This window comes from Thunnus albacares, chromosome 18, assembly GCF_914725855.1.
Source record: "Thunnus albacares chromosome 18, fThuAlb1.1, whole genome shotgun sequence".
NCBI classification, from domain to species: domain Eukaryota; kingdom Metazoa; phylum Chordata; class Actinopteri; order Scombriformes; family Scombridae; genus Thunnus; species Thunnus albacares.
Window position 1 is genome coordinate 5,323,437 of NC_058123.1, and position 19,285 is coordinate 5,342,721.

Genomic DNA, 19,285 nt, shown 5'->3' on the forward strand with positions numbered 1-19,285 from the left:
CTTCACTTGACCACAAAATGTGTTTTTATTCAAGACACCAAACCTTTAATATTTACATCAGCAACTATTTTCAGCAACTGACAAAAACAAGTAATAGATAGAGAGAGATGGATAACAGACAGACAGACAGACAGACAGAGCGGAGCTCAGCCAAATGTTCAGCAGTGGAAAGTAACTTATTTAGACTTCTGCAGAATACTCTGCTTTATTTTCATTTTTAGTCAGACTTTGGATAGAATATTTTTAAATATGATGACGCATCACTCTGTGCTCTGCGCTGTGCTTTCATTATTATGATTATTCTCTCATTTGCTCATACAAGGTAAATAAGAGCTGCAAGTTTACTCTCAGGGATGGTTTGGCAGGAAGGTCTAGTCCTCAACTAAAAGGGCCGTTTTAATCACCTTCTGAGTTGTACATTAAAATAGTCCTTGTTTTGAGATAATGTAGGTTAAAATAATCTGCTGTTGAAGTTATGATTATTCATTCCTGTATAACATCACAACTACACCAGCTAGTGGTGCTAATAGCTCCCAGTAGAACCAGTGCGTGGGATTGGAATGAGATAGTTGCTGTGAGGCCTTTTCATTCATCCAAACGGTTTGTACTTTGTTGCAATTGTTAGACTTTGAACACAGCCTTGAGAATAGCAACCCTCAAGTTTAACATTGTTTAACCAGGTTTAATTATACAAATCATACAGTGATGTGTTGTAAGACTTCATTTATATAAATTGTTTGTCCTTGTTTAACCTTGAAGATGCCTCAGTAGCCTGCAACTTACAAACATTTTAGGCTACATAATGTTTTTATGAATATAATTTCAAATATGAAATAGCCATTCTTCTAATAATCATTTCATTATAATATATAATATAGCAGGTTTAAGTAATCAGAAGTTATGTTGCAATGCTGCTCACCTGGTAATATTGTCAAAATATTACTTAAAGCTTATTACTTATCCATATTAAAATATTGTAAGAAATTAGAGCTGCAACAATTAGTTGATTAATCAATTAGTTTCCAACTATTAAATTAATCACCAACTATTTTGATAATTGATCGTTTTGAGTGATTTTTTTTTTTATATGCCCAAATTCTTCAGCTTCTTAACTGTGAATATTTTCTTGTTTCTTTAGTCTTCTGTGACAATAAACTGAATATCTTTGGATTGTGGATTGTTGTGAACAAAACAAGATATTTGAAGACGTCATCTTGGACTTTGGGAAACGGTGATCAATATTTTTCACCATTTTCTGACATCTTATGAACCAAACAACCAATCAGTTAATGGATAATGAAAATAATTGTTAGTAGCAGCCCTAAAAAGTGTTTGCAAAAAAATCTTATCATTATTATAACTTTTTTAATATGAGGTGTCTGTACTCTGAGGACTCAGCATGTGATTCAGGGTTTTGCATTTTGTGTTTAAAGGTAATAAATTAACGAGTTAGTTTGGCTTTTTGCACACTGAAACTGTGTTGTGATAACTGGGCCAAAGCAATCGTAAAATACCGTAAACCAAAATGACCAGTAATAATTTTAACAGCATCTGTAAACCCAACATCTGACAAAGAGAGATAACAACTAGGATGGCTTAATAAACAGATAATAAACTGTCTTTTACTCCACCAGCGTGGTAAAGCTGTGACAGCGGTGGTGGGGGCTGAGGGCTGGTCAGACAGAGCTGACCCCCCTGAGCTGATGTCGGGTGGGTTTGACCCTTCCCCGCGGCCCCTGCCTGGTTCCCTCAGCCCTGGGGGACATGAGGATGGGGATGAGGAGGCTGAGGACGAGGCAGTGTTGCTTTGGGTAATGGAGAAACGCTAGTTAGAAAACCAGAGTGGTGTGATTGTCCTGACTCTAACTCCAAACCTGCAGTTCTTCCAGAAGAACAACCTCATCGGTAGAAGCAAAAAAAAAAAAAAAAAAAAAAGCTAGTAGACTAACATTTGTGTGACCCATGAGAGGTGCTGAACTCGCTTGGCATGGGTGTTTGAGAACTAACAGACAGTCAGTAGGATTGTTAGCTCCTCGGCCAACTGGGTGAGACTTTTTGGACAACTGACCCCTCTAAATATAGATCACTGTGACAGCTCGGCCTCTAACAGCACTTGAAGTTGGCCCTTCATGCACCTTGATCCTGAAACACTGACAATAGAAATGGTAGTTTAAAGTCCAACTGAAATTATTGCATGGGTTTTTTTTGGCTACTACAGCAACATATTTGTGGTGTAAATCACTTTTCCTGTGTTCTCCTTTGAGAAAAAAATCAGAAACAAAATGGACAAATTTATATTCTATGTTTTTTTGGTTTCATGATGCCTCCCTTACATTAATCCTTTGTAATACCTTTTACCATAATCGCTTCATTTTTAACCATTTTTGTATCAAGTCATAATGTGGCGTTTGATCATAGAGTTGTGAAGTGGGAAAGTTTGGTTCCCCGAGTGTTTTTCCTCATTCTGTTTTCCCATTTCAAACTTTCCTTTAAACAATCTCCTCAATGTCACTGAACATAGAAACTCAGGACTCTCCAGGATAATGTAACAATCCTATAGGTTTATATTATGACCACCAGTCTACATTATTTCAACTGTGTTTCTGAGAAATCACGTTTTCTCTGTGATTTTGGTGGACAGCTAAAAATACTACAATACCCATGAGCCTCAGTTGCCGGAGAAGAAGCCATGGGTGTGAATCAAAGCATAATGAATTCAAAACTCTTTGTCACTGAAGTTGTAAATAAAACGTGGCGCAATAGTTGCTGAATTCACTTAAAAAGTGACCAAAAAATTAAAACTGATTCACTCTGTAGATTGTAAAATCAGTTTTATCAACACTGTAGTCTTTAGCTTCTATCCGCCGTAAGAGGCGCTCATGATCAAATTTTAAGCTCAGTGATTGGCTTTTTCTTGTTGAAATGCACCCTGGGAGTTGTAGTTAACTTCTACCCCCAAATTTTTGTGTACTTTTTATGAAAGAAATAGATATTTTTTAACACAGTTGTTAATCTTTTGTAGTGATGATTTAACCAGGAGAGTTTCATGTTGATCCAAGCTCAAACCATGAGTCATGTAACGTTGTCTGTGGGAAAAATGAACAATATTATTCCTTGTGGAAAGAGGAGTGCCTTTGCAACTCTGTAGTCAGAGCAGACGGTCACACTGAGCCTGATTGCATCCTGCTACACAACACAAGAGCCACAGACTGTGAACAACAACCCACATTAGCTTTCCTGCTTAAGTCTCCTTTTTATCTAACAAACATGAACACACATCTTGTCTCCTGCAGCTTAGCTTGTTGAAGGAGCCACCAAACAAACATTCACTAGGGAAAAGTGCACCACTAACATCAGGTAGCAGCTAGATAGCTAATTAGCTGCTGCAGCACATTAAACAGCATGTAAACATTCCTGCAACTGTCCGTTAGATGCTGGTTTGGTTGTTGCTCTTTAGAGTCCCTGTTAGCGACACGCTGTCTGTCCATGACTTGTAACTACAGCATTTTGTTTACTTTGTCTCCGTCCTGCATGATGTAACATCTGCAGCCTGCCAGCTGTTGTCAATCAAACACAGACACCGACACGCCCCTCCAGCTGTCTGAGACAAGAAAGAACATTTCATTTTACATTTTAAAAACATGTTGACTGTATTTTTGAATTAAATGTGATTTCAGTTGGACTTTAACATGGTGTATAGAGTACATAGTAATAAAAAATTAAGGTCTGTTTTTTGCTCAGTGCATGAGTGACGTCTGGCTGCATGTGTTGTTTAAGTCTTTTGGGTGTTTTTTCAACAGACAGTGAATGTCTCGGTTGTGCTGAGTTAAAAAAAAAAAAACAGGCAGAATTTTAGTTCAAAGGCAGGAGGGAAGGGCGAACAAATGTATTGGAACAAGGCCCGATGTCTGACTTAGAGTTCAACGTTTGCCACCAGGAGGCGATGTGCGATGAGGACATGCCTGCTGTGTTCCAATATTTTACCAAGGTATCCTCACTTCCTTCCCTCCCTCCTTCCTTGCTCTCTTCCTTCCTTTTCTCTGGTTTTGTTTCCTCGACGTGATGCATTTTTCTCTCGGCAGGAGGCGTTGTGTGAGGAGGAGACAGGAGGCCTGGACCCAAAGGACCCCAACCGACCCCGGTTCACCCTGCAGGAGCTGAGGGACGTCCTCCATGAGAGGAATGAGCTTAAGGCCAAAGTCTTCCTGCTGCAGGAGGAGCTGGCCTACTATAAAAGGTACTCAAACCCACATATATTTAAATCTGATGGCAATGTTAACATTACACCAGACTCAGAATGGCAAAAACTTAAATTTTTATAGATTTAAGATAGATTTCTTTCTATATGCTGGTGCCATTGAGCTTTCTGTGTTTAATGTAAAAGCTTATCAATGGCTGCTGAATAGTATTATCTAATATAACGTGGATATCTTAATGTAACGTAATGTAATGTAACGCCATATAACTGCCATCTTTCATGATCTTTTCTGGGTGTCCACAACACTTTTTACATCAGTTGTTCATATTATTACATTTTTTTTCCTAATATTTGTTAATGTCAGACTCAGAATAGGCAAGAATTATATAAATATAAATAAATTATTGTTGTATACAGCTGGGAACTGACAGAAATGTTATATAAATGTCAATAAATTAATGCAATTGTAGGCTTTATTGTCACTACTCATTTTCTGTGAAAAAGGTATAATATTGAATTTTATTTTGTATTAAAAAGGTCTTAAAAGTCTTATTTAATTTATCTGTAATAATAGTATATGTTGTTACTAGATTGTTGTCAATACACCAAACCAATCCACAAATGTTAACGATGATTATGATGCTCTGTCTTTGCAGTGATGAGGCAGAAGATGAGATCGTGGCTCCGTCTCCGTCTCCCTCGCCTGAATTGAGGACTCGTGCCCGCCCTTCTGCTCAGCCGGAGTCAGGAATCAAACGCCTGTATGTTGTTCTCACATGCCTGCGATCACACTCAGATACACCTGCTTATGAAAACACTCTTCTGTTTTAAATCTCACAGACTCCCCCTCCTGAACTTTGGGATTAGTTACAGTCGAAAGCACTCAGTCAGATGGCTTTGCACGGGCTGAGTGAGGCTCATTAATTTGTTCCCTGCATGCTCAAACGTTTTCATATTACTCCTCAAGAAATATGCAAATGAAAGCTTGTTCTCTGTAAAAGCAAAGTAATGACGCTTCACCGCAGTAACACACATCTTCAGGCTGATAATATTAGCTGTGTGTCGGGTTTTAATACCTTTCATTTATACAGGCAGTTAAACATTCTGAGAGATTTCTTATGAATCATATTATATAAGACGAGTGCATATTAGAGTTACTAAGTAGGTGAAATCAGCTTAACAAAAGTCCATCAAACATAAGAGAAACCCATGTGCACCTAAATTGAAAATATAACCCTTGTAACAGTTGTTTTTCAGCTTCATCCGATATAATTTCCAGGAGACCAAGGGCGATGTATATCTTTGGATTCAGTGATCCATTTATTGGTAGTTCGGTATTAACATGGGTACATAACACTATTGTCCATATTCAATCACAGCGCTGTTTCCATTCAGCAAATTCAGATTCAAAACATCAGCCACGTAGATACGGTCAAAACCTGTTTGCTTCCCCTTCCACACACCTGATTCTCATCTCCTACAGCTTAGCGAAATGAACTTCCTGCATTACTGCTCCACACTGTGTTCAACGTCAGAACTGCATGTGTATACATATAATCACGTAGTGGTTAAGATAAGGATAAAATAAAACAAACAAAAAACTACATCATGGTTCCAACAACGTGTTTTTGTCGGACCAACAGTCACAAACCCAAAGATTTTCAATTAACAAAGGTATAAATCAGAGAAAAGTGGCAAATCCTCACAGTTTTAAAAGCAAGAAAGAGCAAATTTTTGTGTAATTTTTCTGTAATTGCACAAAAATGATCAAAATAGTTGATGGTTATTTTTCTATTTTTCTGTCAAATGATCAATTATTTGACTAATAGTTTTAGCCCTACATCATTTCACTTCAAGTCATCACTGACAGGTTTAGTATTGCACAATTGTAAAAATTGGTACACATACTAAGGAAATTACATTTTTTGTTCCATTATGGAAATTTTTTTGATGTTGCACAAATTCTACACCCATTTCTTACTCAAGTAAATATAGTGCAACACTGTACTGACAGTAGCAAATGGAGTGAGCATGGAAGTTCATTTTTGACCTTATGATCAATATGTGTGACAAAATAATCTCAACTCAACTTTTTAGAAGATCATTTTTAGAACTGTGATTTATAATATAGTCAATGATTGACAGTGAAGATATACTCAATGAAAAAGGCCCAAAAATGATTTGGGATAAAATTGGAGTTGCAACAATTAGTCGATTAATTGATTGGTCGATCGACAGAAAATTAATCACCAACTATTTTGACATTCGATTAATCGTTTTATATTATTTTTATATAAAAAATGTCCAAATTCTCTGGTTCCATCTTCTGAATTGTAAATATTTTCTGGTTTCTTTAGTCTTCTATGACAGTAAACTGAATATTGTTGGGTTGCGGACGGTTGGTCGAGACAAAAGAAGACATTTCAGGTTGCATCTTGGGCTTTCAGCAACAGTGATCATCAGACATTTTTCACCATTTTCTGGTATTTTATAGACCAAACAACTAATCAATTAGTTGACAGATTTATCAACAATTTAAATAATCTTACATTTTTCTTCTGTATTTGTGTGTATGACTAGTGAAACAATATTTTTTTACAACCTTTAACTGTTCTATTATAATAATTTCAGTGATTATCACTAAAGATTTTTTTTAGCTTAGTTTGTGTTGAAATAACAAACACCATGCATGTGGGGTGAGGACAGCTTAAAAGATGCTAAACAAAGACAAAAATGAATTCATAAAACTTCAGTAAAAACAAATTGAAATGAATCTGGACTGCAGAGGGTTAACAGGCAGTATTTGTGTGTATCCGAGTATCGTTATCAGCATTTGAACAAAAGATGTGAGTATGCATGAGCGGCACAGGTGGAAGACGCCTCGCTTCACTTTCCTTTCGGGCATGTTTACCACTGTTTGTGCATGTTTAATGATGAGCATGGTATATTTGGTTATGGGTCAGGTGTAGTACATGCTACACACACACACATAATAAACACACAGTAAATGAAGGAGAGATTGTTTTCATGTGCATGCACCCATTTTGTTTTCTATCTACACTAAAGGTAGCATGCCTTCTTCATTTGGTTAGACTTTTTAATAGGTTTGGGTCAAATAGAGGTCAAAGGTCAAAGGTTGATGTGGTCCCTGTCTCCCCCTGTTTGTCCCCCTCCCTCCTCTCTACATGTCTCTTCCTGTTTGTGTGTGTGTGTGTGTGTGTGTGTCTTTACCTCTGTGTGACAGGATCTTCACAGCCATTATGCCGATGGTGGCGGCTGGTTTGATCCCAGATGACCCCACTTTACAGCCAATCAGACGTCTCATATCGCTAGTATGACCCTATATTTGGTTGGCTTCAGAGTCTGTCCCTTTCTCAGCTAACAGCCTCCATCCATCCCCTTGCATGTGCCGGGGTCGCTTTTTCTAACCTTTTTCCCCCACCTTTGTAGTATTCTGATTGGCTGATTGTGGGGCTGTCTTCATCAAGATTGTGGATCATAAAAATCAGCCAGTCAGAATAGACACGCAGTCTGTTTGTCGTCATGTGTCGTCTACTTCCTTGCTGACCACAGTAACAACTTGTTCACCTCTGCCAGCTCACAATAATAAAATAATTCTGTGGAATTTACAAACTAAAGCGCTTTTAGTGCTTTTGCAGTAGTTAGTGATCAAAGCACTTACGATGGAAAGTCATCTTAATGCTCATGTTTTGTTTTATTACCTGCACTGATCAGTTTATATAGGACGAGTTGATTCTAGAGGTTTGTGCAAAAAAAAAAAAAAAAAAATTACAACATGACTTGTTTATATAAAGGTGTTCTGTGTAGTGTTAAGTATCTCATTTTGACTTGGTGAATAAGTCATAATTTTGGCTGAGAAAGTTATAATAGTTTTGATTTATAAATTTGACTTAGTATCTTGTAATTTTAACTTAGTATCTTGTAGTTTTGACTTAGTATCTTATACATTTTACTAAGTATCTTTTAATTTTGACTTAGTATCTTATAAATATGACTTAGTGTCATAATTTTGATGTAGTATCTTATATCTTTGACTTAGTATCTTGTAGTTTTGATTTAGTATCTTATACATTTTACTAAGTATCTTGTAATTTGTGACTTAGTATGTTATAAATTTGACTTAGTATCTTATAATTTGTATTAGTATCTTATACATTTTACTAAGTATCTTATAATTGTGACTTAGTATCTCATAATTTTGACTAAGTATCTCATAATTTTGACTCAGTATCTTGTAATTTTTACTTAGTATTTGTAGTTTTGACTCAGTATCTTGTAATTTTTACGTAGTAATTTGTAATCTTGACTCAGTATCTTGTAATTTTTATGTAGTATTTTGTAGATTTGACTTAGTATCTTATAATTTTGACTAAGTATCTCATAATTCTAACATAGTAAGTCATCATAATTTTGACTTAGTATGTTCTCATAGTCATGACTTAATATCTCATAATTATACTTACAATTTACATGGTAAAAAACAAAGTATTACAACATAACTAGACAAATTTTACTGTAAAGGTGCTCAGTGTAGTATTTTGCTTTAAATTTGAGACATTAGTATAATTACTGTAAACAAATAAACGAGAAATTAGAACATAATTTATAGTTCTGACCACATCACTGTATTCACTGTGAACTCAGATTTCATAGTAAACTTGCAGCATTGTTTTATTGAACAAGGTAAGATTGCTTTATAGCACAGCATTGTTTTTCCATTACATGTTTTTTCAGTCTATGACACATGGTGGAAAAATTACTTTCAAGATATTTATGCTTATCATTAAGGCCAACAAGCAAACAAAGTAAGGAAAACATCCCCATTGCAGGAAGCATCAGGACTGACAGGAAATGTGGTTTTAAATGTCATGATGCAACAATATTTCTCAACTGCGGTCTCATGTGTTTACAGTAATTATACCAGTGTCACAATTAATGGATAGGTTATGATTTCTTAGTTTTTAAGTTTAGTATTACACTTATCTTAATACAGTAATCACATCCCTACTGAAAGAGCTATTGGTCGCTGGAATCATTCCTCTTGTTGATACTGGCAGTGAAGTGATGAGGAGCTACAGAGGTCTGCTAACCTCACTTGTTTCTAACTCTACACCCCCAGATTTTTTTCATTTTCAAACTTGTAGTCTTCAGCCCCAAATGTCCCTCAAGTGACATCACTTGAGGCGGTTTATCAGATTTCACATAGCTCCCTCTGGAAACACAACAGGCTTTATACTACTTTTTTCACATATGCAGTAGTACTCTCCAACACCTGGAAACACACTTGTGAAATTTTCCAAATCTTCCAAAATTACTGTCTTTTTAGTATGAAATTATCTCTTTCTGTTGCACCAGACCGTGTTTCCCGGCTGAGCTGAAGTAGACAGTAACACAAAGAGGGAATTTTGTACTAAAAAGACTTTGGATTTTAACCATTTGAATGCTCATATTAACTTTGTAATGTATTCCTGCACAGAACGAGGACTGTGTCCCTCATGTCTTCCATTGCAGTCATGTTGGGAATGGATCACTGATCAGCCAGTACGGACAGGAAGAATTATTACAGCAACCACTTATCTTTCTCAGCGTTCATGAGTTTTGGATAGACTTTAAAAAATCTTAATGTCTTAATGCCTAAAACATATGATAGTTTTGATATATTGATGTTGAAATGGTATTTCGCCATAATCCTAACTCAAATTTCAATTTAACTGATACTCACTGCACACGCTGCTGACACTTAATTGGCATATCTAAAGTATTACTGTTACATCTAAATAACATACTGAACAACATCGCCTCTGTCTTCTTTCTATCCTCTTGTTTGTTTCAGGTTTAGTTTCTTCTCACGTGACAAGCAGCGGGGCTCGCAGAGGAGTGCACAGTTTGACGCCGGCCTCGGCTCGTGGGCAGGGAAAGACGACGTGTACACAGAACAAGCCCAGGAGGCGTTACAGCACATGTAGTCAACGGATATAGGACTTGTCGAGGTTACGCAAACCCCAAAACTCTCTTAACACTCCATGTCCATCACTTGAGGCCAGCTTGTGAAGCATCAACTGCAAACACCAAACCACCACTAGTGACTCACACTGCAACTGAAAAAATCATGCGCTTGAGGTGAGAAGACTGAAAAGAGGGAAGAGTGAACGGATCACCTTGAATGAGGCTCCAGCTTATCTAAAGAAATTGGTAAAAACCTCCCAAAAAAAAGTTTATTCAAACATATAAGACTCATATAGCTCAGTGTTGATGGCACATACAGAGTGTACAACTTTAAAAATGCCAGAAAATATTTTGGTGCTTGAATGTTTTTACAGAATAAGAAATGATTCCTGTAACCTGCAGAGGAGAGAAGGTAAACTCAAGTTGTTGGATGGAAAGTGGAAAGTTGGTGCTTGTAGAATCCAGGTGGTTAATGATATGTTGGTGAATGACAAAAAGTGAGACAGTGAGTGAAAATTACTCGCTATACTGCACAAATGAAGGCGTGGGACACAAAAGTGTGTTGTAAATTTTATTATCCAAAAACCACTAAAACTCTAGATGTTAATTGAATTATGTTGATTTAAAAATGAAGGTAAGTTTTAAAGGATGAGGATTTTATATTATAAATCCTGTAGAAATAAAAGGCAAACTGGCAAAGAAAGCACTGTAGTCTTTTCACTTCATAAATAAGAAAAACACTTTTGTGCCCCATTAAGTTGTTTCAATTTTCTGTCCCGTTTTATGAGGGCAGCTTGTAGGTCCATCACCAGCATTTTGCAAAATTCAAACTATGCAGCTCTACACATCTACAGAGAACAGGCCTTATGTATAACATGTTGCATAAAATCACAATTTAAAAGCTGTGTACAGAAGGAGATAAAAACACTAACAGATACTCATATTTATATATAAAATACAGCACATCCAGCATGAAAGGCCCATTTCTACCAAGAAAAGAAATGTCAAGGAATGTCAAGATGAGACACTGAGTCAGAATTTTTCATAGTCAATAATGGTAAATTAAAAATAATAATTAATTTTGACTTAGTGTCTTATAATTTGAATTTAGAACGTCATAATTTTGATTTAGTATCTTACAACTGCAGTTAGTAAATCATTGTAATTCAGACTTTTCTTAGAATTTGGACATAGTGTCTTTTAGTTTAGATTAAGTAAGTCATAATTTTGATTTAGTATCTCAAAATCTTGACTTAGTATCTCATAATTTTGACTATTTTATAAGTAGCTTTGTAAATCATCATAATTTTGACTTATCTTATCTTAGAATTTGGATCTTGTCATTTTGACTTAGTAGTTCATAACTTTAATGTAGACTGTTATAATTTTGATTTAGTATCTTACAATTGGGGTTAGTAAATCATTGTAATTTGACTTAATTTCTTAGCATTTGGACTTGGTATCTTGTCATTTGACTTAGTGTCTTATAGTTTAGATTTAGTAAGTCATAATTATGATTTAGCGTCTCAAAATCTTGATTTAGTATCATAATTTTGACTTACTCTCTTATAATTGGACTTTATAATCATCGTGATTTTGACTTTGTATCTTAGAATTTGGATCTTGTCATTTTGACTTAGTAACTTATAATTTTGATGTACATCATACTTTATAAGTCATCATAGTTATGACTTAGTATCTTGTAATTATGACTTAGTATCTAATACAACTCAGTATTTCATAATTTTGACTTAGTATCTTGTAATTGTGACTTAGTAAGTCAGCATAAATTTTGATTTAGTATCTAGTAATTATGACTTAGTATCTAATACAACTCAGTATTTCATAATTTTGACTTAGTATCTTGTAATTGTGACTTAGTAAGTCAGCATAAATTTTGACTTAGTATCTAGTAATTATGACTTAGTATCTAATACAACTCAGTATTTCATAATTTTGACTTAGTATCGTACAGTTGGACTTAGTAAATCATTGTAATTTTTACTTAGTATCTAGTAATTATTACTTAGTATCTAATACATTTGACTCAGTATCTCATAATTTTGACTTAGAAAGTCACCATAAGTCTGACTTACCATAATTATGACTTAATAAGTAATCATTATTTTGACTTCCTATCTCATAAATTTGACCATGGGTATATGTGTTTTTCATGCATAACATTTCATCATTTCTTTCCTGGCAGAAATGGGCTTCCAAATGCAAGTTTATGCTTCTTTCAGCAATAGATGCAATATAAGAATTCTACTAACGCCCACCATCTAAAGTCACAAAAAAAGCCTCCCATAAAATCTGCTCTTAATTCAAACTGTGCCAAAGCTGTCACTGCACATTTTGCATATGTACAAACTTACAGTTTAAAAACATCAGTATCACCAGCTGAACCAAAGCAGGTTAAATTTACCTTCCTCTGTGGTTATTAAGCAAACAGATGCAGCGTATGGAGAAATATTACTCAGCTTGATTTTATGATCAAACTTGCATTTTACGCAAGAACTGCAATAATCTGTGCAGATGCCTTGTAGCATTTAAGCACTCCGACTTACAGTATAACTGGATTTTATTAGAGCAGTATTGTCAATATTTAACTGCAGAAGTGCTGTAGATGGGAAGAGACAGCCGACTTAAACATATGGAGTTTAGGGGCTGCTGCCTAATAGTTGACCAAACCAATAGTCAATGAAAAGAGTCTTAAGTCGACCAAGTTTTCATTGGTCGGTTAGTCGCAGGAAAAAAATAAAAAAGCTGCAGCAGCTCCCTCCAACCTTGTCACAACTTCTCCCCCCTTATTCTGTCCATGCAGATAGGCACCAGCGCTGTAAACCCCTTTCACTGCAGAAAACATGCAGTTTGATTGTGAGTTTGGTACCATCTCAGAATGGCCACCAGGTGGAGTTTCAGCAGCTCCGCACTCCGCTTATCCCATTTTTCAGCCAAGTCTGTTAGAAGTTCATCAGTTGTGTGTTGTTATACAGTGTTGAAATAAATTAACAATGTTCAGTATTCTCGCTGGTTGTTCCGAAACATTCAGAATTATTACCGCTTTTGCCGTTAGCATTGTCGTTAACAGGCGGCTCGCTTTGTGCGTGCACTTGTAAAATTTATATTGTAAAGGCTCATTATTACAGTTTTGTATTTCTCTGTAATGTGGCACAGTGTTAATAATGTTACTTATAACATCTTTTTCAGCCCTGGAGCTCAAACCATTTTCTGATTCCCCCCCAAAATATATTTAAATAATTAAATTAATATCATAAACGTGCAACGACTAGTCGACTAATGGCTTGAACTAACGAATAATAGTCGCTTAGGAAAATCTTCGGTAGGGGGCAGCACTAGTGGAGTTGTTCCAGTTCTTCAGCTCGTACATCAGCAGCTTAATGACCATCGTCTCATCCTGCCTGAACTGCTCCAGCAGGTCCACTGCCAACATCCCAAACTCTTTTGAGTATTCTTTGAGCTCGTCTGTCGTGTCGTCCACCACGACACTCTTCTTGGCGTCATAGCCCATAGATGGGCAGAGCTTACAGGCCACCAGAGCTTTTGCCACGTTTTCCTCACTGTGCTGCAAGAAGAACAGCAACATTTTCTTTTCTTCTTCATCAGCACCAGCAGCTTGTTAAAAAGGATAGAGAGACCGCCGTGTCTTTGGGTCGTCTACAGGGGTCTCCTTAGATTTCTGGAGGGTTAGGTGCTGTGGTGACAGTGGAGTGGCTCCTTTGGTCAGGGGGTTTGGGAGAGGTTCCCCTCAAGAAAATGTGATGTTATTTGACTAAAAACGATGCATTTTCACATCATTTTAGACCATCTTCATTACAATATTTATTAAAAAAAACTACACAGGTTGTAGTTTTTCATAATATCTTTAACAAGATATTTCATTGAAATACATGTGCACAAATGTCACAGACTAGAATTAGCAGATGTCACAGCCTTTGGAGCATTTAACTTTCCTATTGATGTTCCTGTAAAACATTCAGACCAGTTTTTTATAGTCTAAGATGTCAGGCTGAGGTTCATCAATTGCCACCCGGCAGCAGACGTTGAGATGACCATCCTTTAGGCGGTTTCTCAGTGGAGTCTTGACATTGACTATGATATTATTATATATATCATATACTTATTTTTGTAGTTTCCTTATTTTGCCATTCTGTGATTCCCAATTCCTCACTAACTTGAGAGCAGAACAGCCTCTCAAGGGGCTATGAGGGCGATAGCTGCTGCCAGGCTAAGTTGGGGATCGGTTGACACCAGCAACATCAAGGTCTCCAGCAGAGTCTTTTACTGAAGACCTTGAAGTCCCCCAGTATGCCCACGTCAGGAAAGCGACTCTCCACTTTCTCTACAAGCATGTCCAGGAATGGGACAGAATGAAGCAATGAGCCAAGAGTCATCAGCTCAATCAATCTATCAAGTCTGTTTAGAGCTTGAGCAACATACATCGCAGGAGAATCTGTCCCAGACACCGTCTGCTAAGTAGGTGGGCACCTCTTCGTGTAAAAGCTGCAGGCTGAATTCATCTCTCAGCCAGCTCTCCTTTACCTGAGCCTCTGTTCTTCGGTTTCTCAATGAGATCAGTGCAGTCACTGAAATACATGTCATGAATAAGTACTCTATCTTATTTGTAATGTGTTATACTGCTGTACTGCTCAAGATGTTTCATTGATGTTCCTCACCTCCTGCTCAACAGGAAGAACAGGTTCCTCCTCTGAAAAACTTGAAACAGCCTTTGCAGTTTATCACATGCATGAAGCAGAGGGTTGGTGGCTCATAGGTCTCTAACCAGGTGGAGTAGAGTTCAATTGTTGGGAGGTTGTTTCATGTTGTAAAGCTACTCAAGCCGACTGTAAGGAAACGGTATATGTGTCCAAAGTCCACCCTCCAAAGAGCTCCAGACAGGAGAATATTTCATGGGGGTTGTGACGCTGGTAAAAAACATTATTCACTGTTTTACAGCCGCTCCTTTTCCCATGATTGTGTGCAGGAAAACTGCTCTTTGGGCCTGTGTGCGTCATGTGACGGACCTGGAAGTTGTGATTACACAGTTCAGTGACTCTGTCAAATGTCAGTATTCACGAGAGTTGGCTGCAGGCCACAGCGAGCCGTCTCACCAGGGAGGCGATGATCCCTTGTGACAAAAACTGGAATCCAACTCCAAAATCAGATTTTACACCCCATTAAATAAAGAAGGCTCTCATTTACAAATTTACACATGAAAACCATACATAATACACAAAATGAAATTACATAATGACCTTGTGTACACATTGTGTTTTTATGCATCATTTATATAAGGCCTCAAATATAAACATTGTGTTAAATTGCACTGCAGAAGAAAAACAGCACAGTATTTAAATACAGTGTAAAATCATGAAGTTACATCTCAAGTAAAATTTAAATATTCCTGAGATTGTTATAAGAAAGAAGACTGTTGAGAAGTCAGAAATAACTACTTCAGGAAAAAGCTTCAGTCTGGTTTCTAAACTGGTTTAAACAGAGTTAATAAAGCTGAAGTGCAAAGTGTGATTTACATTTATTTTTTTAAACGCTAACGGATGGTTGCTGCGTCTGCTTTTACAGCTTGCCTTCACACTTAACACTGGCTGATGCCCCCTGAGAGGCAGCTGCAGCGTGACCGGGTGTATTTTTAATAGTAGTGGCACTTTATCTTCATTTACACTCAGCCTGAGAGGTGGAATAAATTAATGTAAAATGACAAAAACACTATAAATGAGGCTGAAACAAAATATGTGTATGTCAATGAGTGTAAAAAGCAGCTTCTCCTGTTTTACATACGCACAGATAACAATGAAATAAAGACACTTATTTCAAATCATACTCTAAACTGCTACGATGATATCTGAGGTCAAAGGGATCTGGACAATTTACGCATGAAGAATTTAAAATAGTGAAGCATTTAAAGGGAAATATAGTCAAACAAAGGCAACCTGTTGGAAGTGCAGCATCATTGTAGATGTGGGCAGAAATGTCAGCTCATTATTTAAGTCAGTGTTGATCACCATCTCTCATGTGTTTCCCTCCCCGAGTCTCCTATGAGCCCGATTAAAGTGGATATTTAAAACATATAATGGATGGATAAGTGCTTTATTAAATGAGCTGGATTTTATGTCTCCGTAATAATAAAATATCTGTAATGTATCAGGTGTGTGTCTGTTTTGTTTACATTGGTACCTGCCTCATATAATGCAGGAGTCAGAAACATAGACCTATATGTTTTGTTCAATAAATCTGAGTTATAACGCTATTTAGGATTGTTAACAGAGAACAGATGTCATGATTCACATTAATAAGTGAATTATTTTAACACTCCTTTGGCTAAAAATGACTCATACATGAATATATGTTCTGTGCTGCACTTTTTCAGGCTTGAGACTTACTTAAAAGGTTATCCACACACGATAAACAGCGACCTGCTTCATTTACGATCGATTGAAAGTGCTGTTGTTGTCGCCTTAGGAAGAAATGGCGCCGTTTCTGTTAGACTGCCACCTATTTTTATTTGTGAAGGTCCAACAGGCTAAAGTTGTAGAGTTAAATCAATGTTCTGGCAGATTTATCAGACTTCCTGTTCAAACCAGCCTGGTTTTAATGCTTCTCCTGGTGTGGGGACAGCATTAGATGTAACACCGTTATATTACAATAACTGGGATTTACACAAACTTTGGTTATTTTTTTATCTACAGTAGATTTGCGAAAAATTATGTTAAAAGTTTTGATGGAAACGATGCAAGTTAGCTTTCATCAGGGGGCCAAATATTTTTGCTGGAGGGCCGGATTTGTCCCACAGACCACCATTTGTCCACCACTGATATAATGTATGATATTAGGCAACTGATTTATGTTAAAGTTAAATTGTGAAACTTGCTTAAACAGCATTGATTGTGTTCTTCAAGTCTACTAAGAACATCTTTTATTCATTCTTTGGCTAAAAGAAACTGGGCTGTAATCACTTTTTAAAGTTTAAGAATAATTTTGCATAAATTAACCCACTCACTATAACCTGGGTTAAAAAAAAACAACATAACTGAATGATGCTCTGTTACATTGTGGTCTTAAAATGAGAGAAAGGAAAAGATAATGTCTTTTAAATAAGAACAAATCAGACACACAGTCATGTTACTTGCATATTACATCTTTATTCGTCGATGCCTAAACCCCAGCATAAAGATTTATTCAACGCTACAACAGCAAAGATCTATTCTGTCCTAAAATGGCCAACAGGTCAGTTTTGCCCCTCAGTTATTATTGCATTAGTTCTACATAAAAAAAATGGAATAATCGGAAATGTAACACTTGTTTAAGAAAGGTTTGTATGAAAACATTTCACGCATGTATACATAATGCTACTGTTAGAGGAGGCAGGGGACGTGTTGAAATATTTTACACACAGTGTATTTTTCCTGAAACATACTTTTTTTTTTTTACATACATTTATGACCGAGCTCTTTGTGTTAACACTGATTATATTTTTTTTCCTGTTGTATTTGGATGAAATTGCATCAGGCAATCAAAAGAATCCAGGAATTCAATAATATATTGAATATTTTGGAAAAATTGAAGGACTCAGCTTGCCCATCCCTTCATGATTGTTAAACACTTTGATGGAAAATCTCCTGCACAACCTCAACAGCCACAGAAATCTATCGAGAGAAGATGAATAACATTCAGTACAAACTGCCAGGTCTCCATTTACCATAAGTTTGAATTAAACCTGCTACATATAAATAAAAAATAAAATTCAGAAGGATAGGAGTGTCGTGGTAGTTGAATGGTTACTGTGCACACACAACCGCAACGGATGTCGTATTCCTCTTTCTCCCCCTTGTTTCCTCTCTGCTTCTCTACTGTCAACTGTTGAGTAAAGGCAAAAAATGCCCAAAAACACATATTTAAAAAAATAAAATAAAATAAGAGGGATAGTTTGACATTTTTGGAAATGTGCTTATTTGTTGTTTTTTTTTTTTACAGAGAGTTAGCTAGATGAGAAAAACAATATCACTTTCTGTTCAATAAATATTAAATTACAGCCAGGCAATTAGCTTAGCTTAGCATAACGACTGGAAAAAGGGGGAAACAGCTAACGTGGCTGTCTGAAAGTAGAAAATCCTCCTTGTAGAACCCCAAAAATCTCACTACTAATGTTAAAGCTTGTGTAAAAATGTGCGTAAGTGTAAAAATTACACATTGTGGGGAGTTATTATACGTCGGACTCTTTCTTGGCTGAAGAACACAGTGACTTCCTGGAGTCTCTGCTGGTTGCCTGGCAACCTCATAGTGACTTTGTACAGATTAAACAAACGAGATATGACGTGTTAATCAGTGAGCTTTAAAAGGTGCTTGGTAGGCGGATTTTTTCGCCTTCAGACAGTTTTATGCTAAGCTAAGCTAAGCTAAGCTAACCGGCTGCCGGCTGTTTCTTCATATTTAGTGTCGATCTTCTCATCTAACTGAGCATTTCCCAAAATGTTGAACTTTCCCCTTTAAGAAGGAGCCTCAGGATCCACCCAAAATAATGACACCCAAATCATAATAATAATAAAAAAAGAAACGTATTAAAATTTAGATGATACCTGCAATAATACAAACATCACTTTTAAGAGGAGAAAGTGCCATTTAACGAAATATATGAACGTGTGTTATTCTGCTAGAAACAGTGATAATGCATATCGTGTACACTTGTACGATTCTTTTTTTTTTATCTTTTTTTTTTTTTGCTACTTCATGGAGACACATAAGAGAAAACCGCCAGCACAAAATACACTTTGAATTCATCATGCTTGTACTGAACCACTGACTTCAAACTATGACTTTGCTAAATAAATTAATTTCTATATATAAGAAAGTTTTATAGCTTGATGGATGTTTTAAAGACGCCTCTAAATTTGCATATTTTCATGGATTGTGGATTCTTCAATAAGCGAGGAGAAGTAGGTGTAATTTTAACAATTTTAACAAGGTAACTTTTTTGAGTATTTTATATGTTTTAAAACATGTCTGGAAGGAATCTTAAAGTTTGGTGATACTCTATATTTTGTTTATTGTTAACAAATCCCATGAAAAGACTAAAACCAACAACAA

General features: G+C 36.3%; 1 protein-coding gene across 5 annotated transcripts in view; it reads left to right on the top strand.

Annotated features, from left to right (window-relative positions):
- The window catches only part of rilpl1 (Rab interacting lysosomal protein-like 1), a 29,038-nt gene extending 12,693 nt beyond the window's left edge, over nucleotides 1-16,345 (top strand). Inside the window, exons 5-10 of one of the 5 annotated variants that reach the window (XM_044333499.1) lie at nucleotides 1,635-1,811; nucleotides 3,938-3,988; nucleotides 4,083-4,237; nucleotides 4,855-4,959; nucleotides 7,443-7,530; nucleotides 10,053-10,194. In XM_044333499.1, the coding sequence (XP_044189434.1) occupies nucleotides 1,635-1,811; nucleotides 3,938-3,988; nucleotides 4,083-4,237; nucleotides 4,855-4,959; nucleotides 7,443-7,530; nucleotides 10,053-10,058 (582 nt within the window). In that variant the 3' untranslated portion in view covers nucleotides 10,059-10,194. Of the gene's footprint in view, nucleotides 1-1,634; nucleotides 1,812-3,937; nucleotides 3,989-4,082; nucleotides 4,238-4,854; nucleotides 4,960-7,442; nucleotides 7,537-10,052 lie in introns of those variants that run through there. The other 4 variants (XM_044333498.1, XM_044333500.1, XM_044333501.1 and 1 more) reach the window with 4 other exon arrangements.
- The last annotated feature ends 2,940 nt before the right edge of the window (nucleotides 16,346-19,285 follow it).